The 19,539-nt window shown below is 41.9% G+C and overlaps 1 protein-coding gene across 1 annotated transcript in view; it reads left to right on the forward strand.

The window, feature by feature from the left end:
* LOC116221436 (CXADR-like membrane protein) overlaps window positions 1-19,539 on the forward strand; it is a 39,017-nt gene that overhangs the window by 12,802 nt on the left and 6,676 nt on the right. Inside the window, exons 4-5 of the mRNA XM_031571581.2 lie at window positions 727-894; window positions 14,265-14,387. Of these exons, the coding sequence (XP_031427441.1) occupies window positions 727-894; window positions 14,265-14,387 (291 nt within the window). The remainder of the gene's footprint in view (window positions 1-726; window positions 895-14,264; window positions 14,388-19,539) is intronic.

Below are 19,539 nucleotides of genomic sequence, written 5' to 3' on the forward strand. Positions count from 1 at the left end.
GCAGGGTTTGCCATGTTTTTGTCCTCTATTCAAATGGCAATTGGAAATTCAGTATGCAATTTAAAAATGCATTTTGCAATTGGCAATGAGAAAGAAAGACCAGCAGTCAGGAAGTAGTGCTATATTTGGCCCCTAGGAGTGCTATATTACCAGTGGGAATGGAACCAGTCCTACATTGTTACCATGTGAATAAAACAAACAGTACCAGTAGATTTCACTTATTTTAGATTGATTTTAAAATGAAAATCAGTGGAATAGTTGGAAAGTAAAGACTTTAAGGTTGTCATCAATGCTGTTATCACATAATTTGATATCACAAAATTTTTCACTGTAAGGTTGACATGTCAGTTTGCCATCATTGTTGTTATCACATAATAATAACATGATCAAATAGTGTAAATAATTTGATTGAAATTCAAGACAAAATTGATCTACCTATATTGGTGATTTGTTTTACCCAAATCCAGAGGGTCAGTGCTTTGAAGTTGATTGGCTGTCTCTAAGTCCCGGATATAGTCCCATGAAACATTGTGGTCAGTAGAATGTTATTTGGTTTGAAATTTGTCTACTGAGTGACAAACATGCCATGACTCCTGACTTATGGTATTTTTATAACAGTACTTTGTATATTGCTGTAAATTAATATTTTCCATACAATTTAGCATATGTCTCTGTACTACACCCGTATTCTCTGAAATGCTAACAAGTACAACTGTTTATTCACAGTGAAGCCGTCAAAGCCCCAATGCTGGACGGAGGGCCAAATTCTAGAGGGCAATGATGTGACAATGAGCTGTAAATCCACAGAAGGTTCTGATCCCATTCGGTACAACTGGGAGAGAGTGGTGGACGAAGAGAAATATGTAGGAAAGCTACCTTCATTGGCAAAAAAAGGTGAGTTGTGCTGTTGGAACCAGATCTTCGACACCTCAATGAACTTTAGCCCAATGAGACAGACTGATGCAATCTGCATTGAAATCCGTTGGAAATTCACACCCCTTACTCTTGATTGCGTGTCTCACAAAGTATGCCTACTCATCTGCATGAATCGTTGCCCCCTTCATAGCAAGATGCTTTCAGAACGAGCCCACATTCAGCTGTGTCTTATTCCTTTCCTTGGAGAACCGAGTCTTCAAAGAAACTGGACGTTCTCCTTCGGTCGTTTCATGAGACACAGCTCACATATGGTGATGTAGAAAAAGTCCCGGAATGTGAAGTGCTATAAAACAATCTGCTTCAACCCAGTGAAACCCAGTAGGCAAACACCTACTTGCCACTAGGCCCTGATCACAAAACACACAGTGCAAAGGATGGTGCAGTGACAACCAACTATAAAAGCGAATGAATATATGAGAATTGTCCTAATCAGCAGCAACAGATCTGCTTTATGTCTAGGCCATGAAAAAATAGCCAAGAGGTCGCCATACCGCATGTAGAGTCTGCAAGCACCTGTGCAAGCTTACACCTTTCCTTTCGTAGGAGGCTTTAATAGCCTGCACAATCCAGTGTGAAAACCATTGCTTTGACCAAGCCTGACCCCGTGTGGGCTGTGCAAAGCATACAAACAATTGATCAGGTGATCTGAAATCTTTTGTCCTGTCTATATAAGTATGTGAAGCCCGCACTGGGCATACGGAGTGCAAGCTCCGTACCTCATCAAAGGAAAACGATGGGGATTAGAAAGAAGCTAGCTCGATATGTGCTGAAGGGTGAGCTGCAATCACAACCTTTGGCACAGTTGTTAAAAGCAGTGTAATTTTATATGATGAATTTCATATCCATTTCATGTAAGAGCTCAAAAAGGTGATCACAGAAAGCATCCCACACCAGGGAGAGATCCCCTTGTAGAATTAAAGACCACACGGCCGGTACCTCTGAGGTACCTGTACTCATGAGGTACCTGTACTCCTGTACTACCTGTACTCCTGAGGTTCCTGTACTCCTGAGGTACCTGTACTCCTGAGGTTCCTGTACTCCTGAGGTTCCTGTACTCCTGAGGTACCTGTACTCCTGAGTGTCATGATATGTATAAATACAGATAATGTGAAAGCCACCAGAGGCGCTGTTGTTGAATAAACGACCACAAGATGGCTGCAACATCTGGCTGAGTTAGTTGTCTGTTACTTTATATCAACAACATAACATGGTGTCAGAAGTAAAAGGAAACAAAAACTATCATCTGGTTTGAAACCAAATCAGAGCAAGATTGAGGCTGTTCGGAAAATGCTGACACCAGAATGCATGAAAGATGTGGAACGATTTCTGGGCGCAGTCACATATCTCGCAAAGTTCATTCCAAACATGTCCAAGCATACTGAGCCATTGCAGGGATTAACCAGAGACGATGTCGCATGGCAGTGGAAAGCTGAACATCAGCAGGCATTCAACACAATGAAAACGATGCTCACTGAAGCTCCCGTGCTCAGATATTATGATGTCAAGCTCCCCGTAACGCTGTCAGTGGATGCATCAAAAAGTGGACTTGGAGCTGTCCTACTTCAAGAGCTCAAGCCAGTAGCTTATGCATTGCGCGCATTGACAGAGACTGAGCAGCGCTATGCGCAAATAGAAAAGGAGATGTTAGCAATTGTGTTCGGAGCAGAACGTTTTCATCAGTACATTTAAGGAAGAGAAGTGGATGTGCAGTCGGATCACAAACCGCTTGAAGTGATAATGAAAAAGCCATTGAGCAGTGCTCCAGCTAGAATACAGAGACTTTTAATGAGACTGCAGAAATACCAGGTGAATGTACAGTACAAGCCAGGAAAGGAGATGCACATTGCAGATGCATTATCCAGAGCTTACTTACCAGTGACCAGCTCACCGGATAAAGAAATTGAAGCTCAGGTGCACATGGTGATCTCCAATTTACCCGTGTCAAACGAGAAATTAGAGGAATTCAGAAAGGAAACAACAAATGATGTGACACTGACTAAACTCATTGAGACTGTTCTAAATGGATGGCCAGAAACAAAGAGCCAAGCTGCACAAGAAATACGAGCGTATTGGAACTTCAGAGAAGAAATTTCAGTTGTGAATGGAGTTCTGTACAAAGGAGAACGACTCATCGTTCCGGCAGCAATGAGAGGAGAAATGTTAAAGCGCATCCATGAAAGTCACTTGAAAGCTGCAGGCGGAGAGCAAGAGAAGTACTCTTTTGGCCTGGAATGGCAGAAAATATCACAGAGATGGTGAACAGTTGTGATGTGTGCAGGACACATCAGAAACGTCAGACCAAAGAGCCACTACAACCACACAGTGTTCCAGAAAGACCCTGGCAGAAGATAGGTGTTGACCTATTCACCTTTGGCCAGCAGGAGTATCTACTCTTAGTGGATTACAATGGTAATGAGTGGTTGAAGTCAGACACAAGAAGTGCAACAGTTATCACCCATCTGAAGTCACAATTCGCCAGACATGGAATTCCTGAAACAGTTATCTCAGATAACGGACCACAGTTCAGCTCACGCGATTTCCAAGCCTTTGCAAAAGAGTGGGAGTTCAGTCACAAAACTTCAAGCCCCTACCATGCGCAGTCTAATGGAATGGCAGAAAGAGGAGTACAGACGGTCAAACTCATGCTTAAAAAAGCAAAAGCTGATGGAAAAGATCCGTATCTGTCTTTGCTGAGTCTGAGGAGTACACCTCTGGAGGATATCGGAGTGTCACCAGCCCAGCTGTTGATGGGTCGACGTATGAGAACAAGACTTCTGACGACATCACAGATGCTGCAACCCCAAATGGTCACAAGTACAGTACAACAGTTGTTCGAAGCAAGACAACAGAAGCAGAAGGAATACTTTGATCAAGGAGCCAGAGCACTTCAGAAACTTGAGGTTGGCAACAATGTCAGAATATGGCAGGAAGGATTATGGAATCCAGCCCAGGTAACTGGACTTTCTGACCAGCCAAGATCATATGTCGTCCAGACACCGGAGGGACAGGTATATAGAAGGAACAGAACGTTTTTGATGCAGTCCAAGGAACTGAGTAACACACTAAAGGACACGACAATCAAAATGTGACTCAACAGGATGTATGTGACAGCACAGAGAAAAAACATGAAATGGACATTCAAAATAAAACATCAAGAAGTAATTCTAGTCCTACAGAGCTTTCAAGTCTCCCAGTTAAAACAGCAAGTGGACGAATTGTCTCAAAGCCAAGAATAGTCATCGAGGGGTACTAGGACATTTTTCATGTTTGAGCAGTTGTTTAGCTCAATGGACAATTTAGTTACAATGTAAAAAAAAAAAAAAAAAAGGAAAATAAAGGGGATGTCATGATATGTATAAATACAGATAATGTGAAAGCCACAAGAGGCGCTGTTGTTGAATAAACAACCACAAGATTTCTGCAACATCTGGCTGAGTTAGTTGTCTGTTACTTTATATCAACAACATAACACTGAGGTTCCTGTACTCCTCTTAGAAAATGTGTTAGCCAAAGAATGTGCACCTGGTGGCACACCATTGAAACCTACATGGCCAATGGAAATGGCCGCTAAATAACCATTTAATGTGGAATGGGCTTTGCCCTCTTAAAATGGTTCCTGCAGAAAAGACAAAATCGCTTCAATTGAACACTAAATGGGCCCCAACCTCTTGGTGAAGCAAATGTCTTCCACGTAAGTGAATAGTGGCAATCTCAACTGGATTGAGACCCTCAGACCTCAGTGGATCTGCTTCAGGGGAAAGGCCCACCGATTCACCAGCTTTGTTCTGGGACGAAATCTCTCCTTTTGCCTGCGAGAGTAGAACCTGAAATTATTTTGACAACCTTGCATTGGAGAGATAATTCTGACGAGCACGCATACCTCCATGACAGGAGCTCCGCTCCGCACCCAGGCACATATGTACAGTGGTGGAGGAAGTACTGAAGTTTAGTACTTAAGTAAAAGTACCCAGGAAAATATATACTTAAGTAAAAGTGTAAAAGTACTACATCAATAATCCTACTTAAGTAAAAGTAAAAAGTACTTACTTTTAAACTTACTTTAAGTATTAAAAGTAAAAGTACTCACGCAATGGGTTGTCTCTCAATGTCTAGGCTGTGCCATTTTGATAAAGAAATAGCTCCTGGTAATAAATGCCTCTACTGATGACACTACTAGTAATAATTATAAGCAACAACATTTGTTTATTGGAAAGGTTGGTGTACTTATTGTGCCTACCGTCTGTAATACTGTTCACACTCTATCTTACAATTCTGCGGATGACAAGTTATCTACCAGGGATTATTTGCAAAGTTAATACCATTAAGCCAAACCAATAAAGACAACATGTTATATCTTTAAATCTTTTATTTAATTGTAAACGTGTAAAAAAGGGGAACATGAAAAACAAATGTAATTGTAAAACTGGACAGAACAAGGCACGCTAGCTTGACATAGCTAACCTACCAGCTTTATCTTACCACTACGTTACATATATAATGAAGATACAATCATGTTATTTTGATGCTACTGCTGTATGTCAACATGCATTTCGCTAGATAACATTATAAAATCATGTCAGTAACCGAATTAAATACATATATCAATATTCGAAAGTCAGGGACATTAACTTATCATAGCAATCACTCTGCTTACCTCGATATGCTACTTTAAATTTGAAGGCAAATTATTGAGACAGGAAATGCATTGAAACCTCCAGGAGTCATTGTTGGGGCCTTTGAACTCGAACATATCTTTTAAATAGGGCCAAGGGTGGCTCATATCAGAGGGCTCAGTTCAGGCCGGCTCTGGATCTATGTTGAATAGGCAGTTTGTCAGGCTGTCTGTTGAATGTTCAGGTATAACAGGCAAAGCTACCGCTAGTGCTACTGCCAAACGCGCACTCTGCTATCATTGGAGTTGATAGAGCCACCTGATTGGTTTAAACTTCCAAAACAGCAACGCAATCCATAGTTTTGTGTAGGCAACATTTTGGCGAAACTGTGTTCATAAAATGTAACGAGTAACAACACATATTGCAGAAATGTAGCGGAGTAAAAGTATAGATAATAGCTGCAAAATGTAATGGAGTAAAAGTAAAAAGTATTCACTATTAATTTTACTTAAGTAAAGTACAGATACGTAAAAATTTACTTAAGTACAGTAACAAAGTAAAAATACTTCGCTACATTCCACCACTGCATATGTAGCCCTCAGGGACAGAAGGTGCTTGCTGCTCCACAAGAGCAGAGACTGCCAGGTTGTGAAACCTCCAGGAGTGCGTACCACAGGTCTATACAATGACTATGGTGGTGTCTGTGCACAGATTCTGTATCTGACCAAAACTTTCTCACCTGGCCGCAGCACTTTCATCCAGTCGTAATTGAAACTAGAGATGTAAGTGTGATTGCGCTGCAGCATCAGAGGACTGTGTTTTTTCGTACTCTATGCACACATAGACATGAACACTTCAACCTATGCAAGAATGATTTGAAACTACTTCCCTGTTACAGATGGCTTGTGACACTGTAACCAGCAGGGAGTCGGACAACTAGATTTCTAAATAAAGAAATAATTTATTAAATCAACACTAAATAAAAGTGTGTCTAAGGGTTGATATATGGATACGTGTTGGTGGTGTGTGGATGGACAAGTGTGTGTGCCTAAATTAGAAGGGAGTGTAGAAATGAGAGAGGAGCTGATAGAGAGAGATCCGGAGGTGTACTTATAGCCCACACTTTCACATAGTGTGATAATGGTGGTAATGATCCCTGCTGCTGCTTCCCCAAGAGGGTTCCTACAGAAAGCCTTAAAGAGACCCTCTGTGACCCCATCTCATCTCATCTGACTGATTTGCCCCTACATTAAGATAGCCCTGTTGATTTGCCTCTACATTAAGATAACCCTGTTCACTTGTGCCTGAGATGTTCTACACTAAACAACTTGGGGTGGATTCCAGTGAAACTTGGCTGAAATAGTAGCCTGACGATGTCATACTCATAATTCTAGTCAGAAGTCTGATACCGCTCCGTTGGGCTGTGATTATGGGGCGTGTTTCAACCGAACCAGGAAAAAAAATGCCTCTTCGCTCAATTGGATATATCTAGAACCAATCAGAGCAGCGTAGTATGACCATAACGTAGACCATGGGGCCAGCTGATACATTAAACTTTTACTGGATCCCGTAGGAAGGACGGCAAAAACATCTTTTCGATCGACAAATGCCTTGATCGCGTTTCTCTGTTCCTCTTTCAAAATGAATGTGCTGTCAATGTCTTCTAAAACAGACTCGAATCTCCACATTTCAGCTCTCCAACGGCAGCCATGTTTGTTGAAAACGAATTAACCCCAAAAGCTCTTTGGTGACGTGGTTGATTACGTTATGGTTGATCATCTGTCCATCATCGTATAAAGCCCGCCCTGACAATTTGATTGGTCTATCTATCTCCTCACAGATTTTTGCTGCCTGAAATTTGGATTGCACATTCAGTGTACACACCACCTCCAACTGCCTGAAGTTTGGATTGCACATTCAGTGTACACACCACCTCCAACTGCCTGAAGTTTGGATTGCACATTCAGTGTACACACCACCTCCAACTGCCTGAAGTTTGGATTGCACATTCAGTCTCTCACCAACAACGCTCAACTGGACAGTGATTTCATTATGGAACATGAACTGGATTCTCTATGTCTCATGGCAGCAAAACAATGATCTTTTTTACATCTTTATCAAGCAGCCTCCCCGGGATTTGCTTTCATCTGTAAATCCCGTCCTTCTGGGAGAGGAGGCAGTCTTGCACTGCTCTATTGTGAGAATATTAAACTGACTCCACTATGCCTGATCAATCCTCCTTTGAACCGCTGGCTGTCAAACTCTGTGGACCTACACCCACTATTGTCGCGGTACTATACAGACCACCTAAACCAAACCATCAAATGTTTCTGAACATACAGTACTATACTAGCTACTGTGAGTGCTATGTATCCTAATGTCATCCTAATAGGAGATTTTCACCTACATTTGGATAACTCCTCTAACCGATCTACTAAAGGCTTCATTGCTTGATTGCTTTGGTATCACCCAATATGTGGAGTTTTCAACCCACAGCGAAGGTCATATTGATCTGGTCTGCTGCACGGGTACTACATCTTATAATCAATGCAAAGAGATGTATTCTGATCACATCCTGAAGTACAGAAATGCCCATTCTGTTACAAAAACTTCATATTATGCAAAAATCATCAGTTCAGGAGAAGGAATATGGACATATAAATGTCATGCGATTCACAAATGTATTTTGTGATTTACAAATGTAAACACCGTTACATTTATTTACGAAAGTGCATGGACTAATTGCTCCCCATTTGTGAACATCCCTGCATTTATTTGTTGATTTTTTAAACTGTCCTGAATCACAAATGCATTTTCTGCTGCCTATCACAGGTCTCTTACAATATCAGCTAATCACCTAAAGGTAAATTTGAGGGTTACATCTGTGCAGTTACTTTGACTACTACACCATAATGGACATTATGCAAACAACCAATTACACAAAGTATAGAGTTGGGGTGATATCCTTAAGTCTGAGATCGTACAGCTGGTGGGTGACTTTGCTTTAACTCAATTGTTTAATTATTTGAGCTATGTAACACGTTAAAGTCGTTGTTTTTCCAGTCATGCCATCAATCGAGATTCTCAAAGATGGACATTAAATTCTCGCTATGGTTTAAGTGCTTCTCTAGCCATTTCTGGCTAACGTAAATAGTGACTGATGCCCGTCTATTTTGTGTTTGATTTACAGGCGGTCTAGTTACACCAAAAACGGAACAGTGGAATTCACCCTCATGATGGTTTTTAAAAACCAGGTCTATTATGTTGCAAAATAAAAACCTATTGTCTGAAGCCTTTCTGTCTAACTTGTTTTATTTGACTGTGTAGGCTACCTGTAATTTAATATTAGCATAGATAATACTTTTTTTTTTCAATTACATTTTATTTATATGGCGCCAAAACAATAAAATTGTCTCAAGGTGCTTTACAGAGCCCAGGGCCTGAACCCCCTCAGAGCAAGCAAAATGGCGACAGGAGCAAGGAAAAACTCAGTTAATCAGGAAGAAACCTTAAGCAAATCTGTGGCAAATAAGTGTGGTGGGGGTGAGTAGATGTAGGCCGAGGGTTTCTACAGGTAGATCAGGTGGAGAGACTGAAGAGACTACCGCAGCATCCCTGAGCAAAACTAATCTAGACTAGGAGAGGATGAAAGAGAGTGAGTGGGTAGGCTACATTAGCATATACATTGAGCTGGTAGGAGAGTGCCTTTTTAACATAATTTGGTGAAAATGTTTAGTTTGTACAGACAAAGTATTGTGTTTTAACATGAACTGGTATATGGTTTGAAATTACTAGGTGAAAAACCCCATCTGTCTGGATTTGATTAACCCAGCATTCGGTTGGTGCAATTTACCCAGGGGCTGGGTTAAAATAGCAATCGATTTAGCTGGGTTAGGCCAATGCTTCAGGAAAGCAACATGTTGAGGCAGGTCGGATGATTGGCCATTCTTTCAAATATTCATAGTGCAAGCTTGTTCAATCACGTGTGACAATATTCCCACTTGGTCAGCAGCTACCGGACGCCATTCCAAACATGGATTCCTCTTTGTGTAATCAGTTGTATGCACTGGGACAGTCTCCTCTCTGCCATCGTCAGACCAACACTGAAAAAGCTGAACAGCCCTAGTTAAGATCACCAACGACCTCCTCCATGCAACTTATTCTGGTCTACTCTCTTTCCTCATTCTCCTCGACCTCAGTGCTGCCTTCAATACTATTAGCTCCTCATGGATCGTCTGACTAGCACTGGAGTCTGTGGCACTGTTTAGCAGTAGTTTGTCCACTAGGCAGACAAGACGGACAGTACTTTTTTCTTCTCCAGCCTCTCGGGTTGCCTTTTTTTTCCATCTATGAAAGATCTCAAGACTACACCATGCTTTAACACAGCACTCCACGGATGTCAGTCAATGCTCTGGTCACATCACACATTGACTATTGCCATACGATCCTGGCAAGCATCGATCTCCAGAGGCTAACTGCCCACAACCGGTCGTCATATCTCAAAAGCTATCGTCACTCTTCATATTATGAAGTAGATGTTTAATGACATTGGAACCCATAATAAGCTCACCTCTCTGACCAGGCGCTACTAAGATCGGGACAAACAACTTTTGTGCCGTGAAGCTGAATTCCAGGTTGTAAAAACACTCTGGCTTTCTCTGCAGATCACCACAGCCAATCAAAACAATATTCTTACCTGTATCTTGAAAAATGGTAAAGCACCAGCCTGTCCTCTATGTTACAGGTAGACCACTTGCAGCAGTAGCAGACTTGTACTTGAAGAGACTGATCAGTTTAATGAATATCATTCTAACCTCATGGCTAAGGTCACCAATGCTATGGCCTTGCCATCTCAGACATTCATCAGCCACATCCACCATGTTGTCAAGACGAAGCCAGTAGTCCATGGCATCTTCTCCTCGTCATGGCAACTTGTTATAGAACAGTGTATGAAATTAAGACAACTCATTAAAATGCTGCTTCAAGATGTCAAAGATAACAGACGGATTCTAACTGTGATCAATGACAGTGTTGTTCAGCTTAATGTTAATAAAGCCTAGATAAGATCTCTTGAGAATGTTCATGAACTGCAACTGTACAGAGTCATGAGGACCTCCCACTCGCAAACTGTTTGTCTGTCTCAACCATCACCTCTGAAGTTGGGTGGCTCCTTCGAGCATGACATTAGACAGTATCACTTCAGGTTCTTGTTAAGGACACTGACCAGTGTGTATGTCGCTGCTCCTGTGTCTGTTTTCACTGTGTGACTGCATTTGAAGCAGTAATAGATTGAACCACCTTTTCAGCTAACTGGGTGATGATTGAGCCTGTGTCTGCACACTGCTCCTCTAAACATGGGACGATCAACAACCCTCGTGGAAGCAAGCATAGGCGAATCTAGACCACCAACACACCACCTGGTGGTATGGTTAAGCAGGCCCTATACAAGAACCCGCTCCCCCTACCATATTGGCAATCATCTGAATCATCAAATGTATAACCCTCAGCCATAACAAATATTACAAATGACAAAAAAAATCATATGACATATAGGTATTATCTACACTAATGATAGCTCTCACAGTCAAACTCTAAACTGTGTCAGTCTAATGTAACCTGCTGTGAGTAGGCAGCATCGTCTAAGCCGTACCGATCGCATTAAAAATCAGTACGGTCGGGGGGCACTCTGGCGCAAGCAGTAGCCCCGACCATTTACGAGCTTGAACGCCCACGGGGACACGGGTTCGAAATCCGACCCGTGGTCATTTCCCGATCCCACTCCCCACTTCTCTCCATCTCATTTCCTGTCCAAACCTTCACTGTCCTATCTGATTAAAGGCAAAAAGCCCAAAAACACATCTTTAAAAAATAAAAAATAAAATTGAAAAAAAATCAGTACAGTCATGAAGCAGTGTAATTGTCAGTGAGAGGAATCAGGAAAACTGGCATCGAACAACACAGTTGCAATTGCTACATCACTGATTTTTTCAGATAATGTCGGCATCTAACTGCCCTCCACTCGCCCAACAGTCGTGTTCACACAGGCATCCATCTCACATCCTCACCACACGTCCATCAAACCAAGCTGTCAATCAAAACGGGCAGGTCATTAATTATAATAGGCCATCAATCATTTTTGACAAATCATATTTACTACTAATGTGTTAACTACAATGCCAATTTACCCTGTTCTTGCCCAAATGGTCAGCAACAGGAGACAACGCTTCCTCCACACCCTCTAGCCTCACCTGCACCTTGTCGCCTTCATCTTTTTTTTGTTTTGAAAACAACTCTTATATCCATAGTCTTCAAGTCTTGCCTTAGTGAATTAGCTAGCTAGCTACCCCCAGACACCAACAATGACAAGCCCAGTAACTGTTACGCTCTCTCTCTCTCTCTTTCCCTCTAATGCTCACACAACTCATGTGGATCAGTCTCTCTCTCTTTCCCTCTAATGCTCTCACAACTCATGTGGATCCGTCTCTCTCTCTCTCTCTCTTTCCCTCTAATGCTCACACAACTCATGTGGATCAGTCTCTCTCTCTTTCCCTCTAATGCTCACACAACTCATGTGGATCAGTCTCTCTCTCTCTCTTTCCCTCTAATGCTCTCACAACTCATGTGGATCCGTCTCTCTCTCTCTCTCTCTTTCCCTCTAATGCTCACACAACTCATGTGGATCAGTCTCTCTCTCTTTCCCTCTAATGCTCACACAACTCATGTGGATCAGTCTCTCTCTCTTTCCCTCTAATGCTCACGCAACTCATGTGGATCCGTCTCTCTCTCTCTCTCTCTTTCCCTCTAATGCTCACACAACTCGTGGATCAGTCTCTCTCTCTTTTTCTCTCTCTCTCTCTCTCTTTCCCTCTAATGCTCACACAACTCATGTGGATCAGTCTCTCTCTCTTTCCCTCTAATGCTCACACAACTCATGTGGATCAGTGGAATGATCCAAACATTGGCCCCTTGAGTTGCTTCATACATTCTACTTGGACCCCAATGACCCCAACTTTCAGTCAGGTTTCCATTGGCAAATGGAGGCAAGCAACATCAGCTTCATCATAAGAGCTGTTTATGACATCAACATCAATGGTATGGCGAGGACCCGACCTGAGCTCTGCCCAGCTCCAGCGACTCTCAGGCATATAATGACAGGTTGCAAGACCAGCCTCTCACAAGGCCGCTACACCTGGAGGCACAATCGTGTCCTCAAGAGCCTGGCTGCAGCACTTGAGACCAAGAGGAGTGCAACCAATTCCTTACTTCTAAAAAAAGCAATCCCGTCAAAACAACAACATTCATCCGGGAGGGACAGAAAAGGCCCAAGCATCTTCCAACGAAGCCAGAAACTGGACACCTAGCCATGGCCCGGGACTGGAAGATGCTTGTCGATATTGGCCAGCAACTCATTTTTCCACCTGAGATTGCTTCTACCAACCTTAGGCCAGACATGGTACTCTGGTCCCCTTCACGAAAGGCTGTGTACATCATAGAGCTCACAGTCCCGTGGGAAAACTCTGTTGAAGAGGCCTACGAGCATAATAAACTGCGTTACACAGAGTTGGCAGCAGACGCAACTCAGCGTGGCTGGAATGCAAAAGTCTGGCCAGTTGAAGTGGGATGCAGAGGATTCGTGGCTTCTTCCACCATCAGGTTGCTGAAAGAACTTGGAATCCATGGACAGGCTCTGCGGCAGACCGTCACAGCAGTTTCTCAAGCAGCTGAAAGAGGCAGCCAGTGGATCTGGATCAAACGGAAGGAACCTTGCTGGGCTATAACTTCATGACCCCCCCACCCCCACCTGAGAACCCAATTCAGATCCCTCCAACTTGAGGAGGGCATATGAGGTATGCGGTCAGCTGTAGGGCTGGCTCAGGGAAGAGGACGCCCCTGCCTTGCATAGTCCCATGGGAAATCTTAATTGGGCATGGGACACAAGCTAAGGCTTGATCACCCTTTAGCTGGTCACCTTTGATGAGCGTGTTTAATGACTAAAGGCCGAAACACCCACTGATTCAAAGGCACACTACTGAGGATGTGTCCCAATATTGACATCTTAACCCAGTCTAAGAAATAAACCTCCCATGCCACTCTGTCAACATCACGGCAAATCTCATGTGAGTGCATACCATCTATTGGCACAATGGACAGTTTTAACATCTCGTCCCGTGTTTTATGATTCTTCAGCTGTACACACCTGCTTGACCTCTTAGATCACTGGAGGAAAATGTGTTGGTAATACCTACTGTTAGAACTGAACATGGTGAAGCAGCTTTTAGTTGCTACGCTGCTCAGCTCTAGAACCAACTTCCTGATGACATCAAAGGTGCTTCAACTGTAGCTAGTTTCTAAAAACTAAACTGTTCTCAGATGCTCTCTGTAAACTCTATTTATTTACTTTTCTAATGCACTTTACCCTTTCTCTTTTAATGCATGTTTATCCTCAATGTTCTTTTATCTGCTTATTTGTACTTTAAAATGCCATTGTGTATGACTTGTGCCATATAAATAAACTTCCCTTACAATAACTTCTTTCACATATTTGCACTTTAAAATGCCATTGTGTATGACTTGTGCCATATAAATAAACTTCCCTTACAATAACTTCTTTCACATATGATATACAGGCATGGCAGCAAATACATGAAATCAAATTAGATACACCTTAGATAAAAAATATATGTCAGATTACCATACATGTCATGTGTTTTATAGATTTGAAAACTCCTGAGATTCTGACCTTGAGAAACGTGACCAAGGACAGCGCTGGGTGGTACAAATGTACGGCTAGCAATGATGCTGGAGAGGAGAGCTGCATTGTGGAGGTCAAGTTGCACTGTAAGTACTATGCACATGCAAGGGCTACTATCATTATAAAAGGGCTTACTTGCACACCAAGTAAAACGTCCTCACTTTTTCCTCACTCATACTGTAAATATAACTCACAAATTCCAGAAATAATTCTCTAAAGCATTCAATTACTTAATATTCACTACATACTCACATGTGACCTTAGTAAGTAGTCCAGAAGCCTTCCCTGGACGGCTGGAGATCAAAAGATCTAGGTTCCTGACCTCACCCCTGACTGTGAGTGGGAGGAGGTTCATTTCTGCGAGAAACATTGATTGGTGGGTTAGTTAGAGTAATCAATCATGTGACTTTATATCAACTATTGGATCAACTCATCCTGCTTGTCAAAGGTCAACATGGTGGTCACTGCTCTTGAGGTAGGTGTTTATAATTGTCAACATTTTTATAATGTAAAAACTTCCCACAAAAGTAATAACTTCCCATAAACGTAATACAAACCTTCATTTTTCAAATGTAAGAATCCCAGAAATGCAATTAGTGTTGCCTACCAGAAACACACTGTGACACTCAGGGCCTCATTTACTAACATTGTGACCGCAGCTTAATCTGCGCTTTTGCCAAACCGCATATACTGCACGGTATTTTTCCGTGGTATTTAGAACCTCGTCGTAATCAGCGCCTAACACCGCCCATTAGTGTTATTTAGCGCTCCGCTAAAATAGGGAATAAAGAGCCTGCGTGTTCCTGCCACCATGGATGATGAATTAGAATTAGAGCTTTTGGACTTCCGGCATGACGAGGTGGTGAGCAGACGTGCGAAAGGGGGCTCCGGCTAAACTTTTCATATCATTAACCTGAACGACCTTTAAACTTATTCTCCTCTATCTTTGTTGACCTAAATCTGAACATTTACACATACTTTTTACACGGGAGTGTCAAGAGATAGGCCTAATGAACAAACCGAAACAGCAAGGTACTCGAGCTAACGTTTCTGCTAAGTTAGCTAACATGGCAGCCAGAGATGCTGGATGGGCTAGCAAACATGAAGAAGACAGCCCGGTTACCAAAAGCGACCTCGAAGCTCTACTCAATGATCAACGTGAAAGCTTTAAGACCGATGTGGCAGTTCTGATCCGCGAGTCAACAGAATCCCTCAAATCATCGGTGGATTCTCTGAGACAGCAGGTGTCATCGTTTAATAGCCGTCTCACTCATACAGAAGTTTTGGCTGGGGAAAACTTTGGAAAACTCACCGAGATGGAGACCACAGTTAAAACGCTTCAATCCCAATGCGGTAAACTTCTGGATAAAGTCGACGATCTTGAAAATAGATCCAGGCGTTCGAATTTGAGAATAATCAACATACCCGAGGGGAGTGAGAAAGGCCAGGTCCTAACGAAGTTTGTGTCTGACTTGCTGATGACGGTGACCGGCTCCGAGGTCTTCAATAGCCCACCTGAGATAGAGAGAGCTCATCGCTCCCTCCGCAGACCGGGATACAATAATACAGAGAAGCCTAGAGCCTTTATCGTCAAATTCCTTCGTTTTCAAGAGAAAGAGAAAGTCCTGAGATGGGCCAGGAAACATCAGATGACGTATCGTGATTCTGAACTGAGAGTTTACCCTGATATCAGTGCTGAACTGACCAAACAACAAGCGTCATTTAACCCGATAAAAAACTCCCTGTATCTGAAAGGAATAAAGTTTTGCCTGCTACACCCAGCCCGTCTTCACGTCTCTTTCCAAGATCAAGACTACTACTTTGATTGGCCACAAAAAGCCCAGGACTTTTATGACCAGCACATCAACACCCCTGTCTAGTATGCTGCAAAGGAGAAGAGACCGGCCTCATCCCGAGTTGTCTGTTACAGCCACCAAGCTAACATTTTCTGTTGATTTTGACTGATTAGACACTATTGTAAGTACTCTTTCGAAGATGACTCTCTAAATCTTATTTTGTTATAGGCCTATCGTTTTTTCTTTTCTTTTCTTACTTCTTTAAAAATACAATAAGCTTTACACAGTAACCATTAACAATATGAAGGGGTACATTAACCTAGCTTATAGGCCTATATTATACCTCTCACTGATCTTAGTTTCTGAATCACAGGATTCATTGTTTTAAATAGGAGCCCCCTAGCTCATGTACTAGGGATCGTGTTGCATGCCGCCTAGAAGTAACTCGTTTTGTAATATCCTGCTGCTAGTTCTAGTTCTGAGAACATGCTTAGGAACGTTAGATTTTGCATTAGTATTGTATACTCTCCGTTCTGAGAGTTTAATGTGGGGTTTTTTTCTGGGAAGGGAATGGGTGGGTGGGTGGATGTGTACGATTTGGAGGGGGGTGGTGGGTGGGTATGGCCTCACTACAGTTGTTGGTATATATGTCCCCTATTTTGTATGTTTGTTTTTCGGTTTTTTTCCCTCTCTCTCCCCTTCCGTTTCCTCCCCTTCCCCTGCTCTCATCTTCTCATACCAAGGCAGTGTCACTATTTTACACTCCTCTTACTATTACATATGGCCAACATAATAAAAGGTGAAGGAGCAAACCTGAGGTTTGTATCCTGGAATGTTAAAGGGCTTAATAGCCCAGTCAAGAGGGGCAGAATTTTATCTCATCTAAAACATTTGAAAACAGATGTGGCTTTCCTGCAGGAGACACATCTGATCTCTAAAGATCAACACAGATTGAGGGCATCGTGGACTGGCCAATGTTTTCAATCCAACTTTAGCAGCAAAGTGCGGGGTGTAGCTATTTTATTCCATAAAAAAATTCAGTTTACCCCATCTAATACATTCGCTGATAATCAAGGCCGATTCATTATAGTTACAGGCTGTCTTAACAATGAAGCAGTTACTCTTGTAAACTTGTATGCGCCCAACTGGGATGATGAGGCATTTGTTACAAAGCTGATATCATCTCTTCCAGATTTGAGCTATCATAAACTAATTTTGGGGGGTGACCTTAACTGTGCAATGGATCCTTTACTGGACAGATCCCCCTCCAGACAACACCCACCATCTAAAATGGCCAAAGCCTTCTCATCTTTCATGAACCAAATAGGAAGTGTGGACCCTTGGCGTTTCCGCTACCCTGATAAGAAACAATTTTCATTTTACTCTCAGGTTCATAAAAGTTTCTCACGAATAGATTACTTTTTCATTAGTAACGATCTCCTTCCAACTGTCAGTCACACAGAATACTCAACCATAGTCATATCGGATCATGCGCCATTGCTTCTTGACCTCTCCTTCAGATTCTTACAAAAAACACGCCCCCCCTGGAGGTTGAATTGCACACTGCTTAATGATAATGCATTTAATTGCATGATTTCTGCAGCAATTGATAATTTCCTTATTAACAACAACTCAGATTCCATATCTCCATCTTTGCTTTGGGAAACATTAAAAGTGGTTATTCGGGGAGAGATTATATCGTACTCTGCAAGTTTAAATAAAATAAGAAGACAAAAACAAGAGCAGCTAATGGAAAGTATTAGTCATCTGGATAACAAACTATCAGTGTCACCATCCCCAGAGCTGGTAAAAGAGAGACAAAATTTGCAAATGGATTATAATCTACTTACAACACATGAGACAGAAAAATTACTATTGCGCTCACGAGGTTTTTTGTATGAACATGGTGAGAAGGCAGGACGACTGTTAGCTCACCAGCTCAAGAGTCGAACAGCATCTCAACAAATTAAACAAATAAGAACTTCCTCAGGAGAACTTACAATAGTCCCATCTGTCATTAATGATACCTTTAAAAATTACTACTCTAATCTATACACTTCTGAAGCCTCTAACACTGACACATACAGGACGGAATTTCTTGATAATTTGGAATTTCCATCCATCACTCCTGACAAAGCTAATATTATGGATCAACCTCTGAAAATTAGTGAAATTACTGATGCAATTAAACTGATGCAAAGCAACAAAGCGGCTGGCCCAGATGGTTACCCTATAAATCTTTTTAAAAAACACATTGATAAACTAAGCCCTCTTCTTCTTAACATGTTTAATGACTCCTTGAATCAGGGAACCTTACCTCAAACCCTCACAGAGGCCTCCATAACTTTATTGTTGAAACCAAACAAAGACAGTAATGAGTGCGGTTCCTACAGGCCGATCTCACTCTTGAATAACGACTATAAAATTCTGGCTAAAATACTTGCACTGAGATTGGAATCTGTTTTACAGGACATTATATCGTCTGACCAGACAGGATTTATTAAAAATCGCCATTCCTTCTCAAACATTCGCAGACTTCTTAATATCCTTCTGTCCCCGGCTCCTGTTGAAACTTCAGAGGTAGTGGTCTCACTAGATGCTGAGAAAGCATTTGACAGGGTGGAGTGGGGGTATCTGTTTGATGTCCTTAACAGATTCGGTATGGGTTCTAAATACATTTCATGGATAAAGTTACTATATACTTCACCCAAAGCTTCAGTGAATACAAATGGAATGAGTTCTCAATACTTTACTCTCTCCAGGTCTACACGTCAGGGTTGTCCCCTGAGTCCCCTATTATTTGCTGTGGCGATCGAACCATTATCTATAGCACTTAAATCAACCAACTATAATCAGGGGATTTCTAGAGGTGACACCAGGCATATACTTTCACTTTATGCAGATGATTTATTGTTGTTTGTGTCTGATCCACTGACCACTATCCCTCGCATAATTGAACTATTAGACAGATTTGGTATCTTTTCAGGCTATAAACTGAACTACTCAAAAAGTGAATGCTTTTTAGTTAATAACCCAGCTCCACAAATTACCGACGGAGATCTTCCCTTTAAGATGTCTGGAGACAGCTTTAAATACTTAGGGGTGAATATCTGTCGACATTTGTCAACTATTTACCAAAACAATTTTCTACCTTTAATGGAACAGATCAAACTAGATTTGGAAAGGTGGAAGGCTCTGCATTTAACAATTGCAGGTAGGATAAATTGCATAAAAATGAATGTACTTCCACGATTTCTATATCTTTTTCAGTGTCTGCCAGTCTTTTTGCCAAAATCATATTTTAGCTCTTTTGACAAACTGATCTCCTCCTTTATATGGAAAAATGGGATCCCCAGGATCAAGCGTGGGTTTTTACAAAGAGATAGGTCAGTTGGTGGACTAGGGCTCCCAAACTTAAGAAATTACTATTGGGCAGCCAACA

Source organism: Clupea harengus, chromosome 8, assembly GCF_900700415.2.
Source record: "Clupea harengus chromosome 8, Ch_v2.0.2, whole genome shotgun sequence".
Taxonomy (NCBI): Eukaryota; Metazoa; Chordata; class Actinopteri; order Clupeiformes; family Clupeidae; genus Clupea; species Clupea harengus.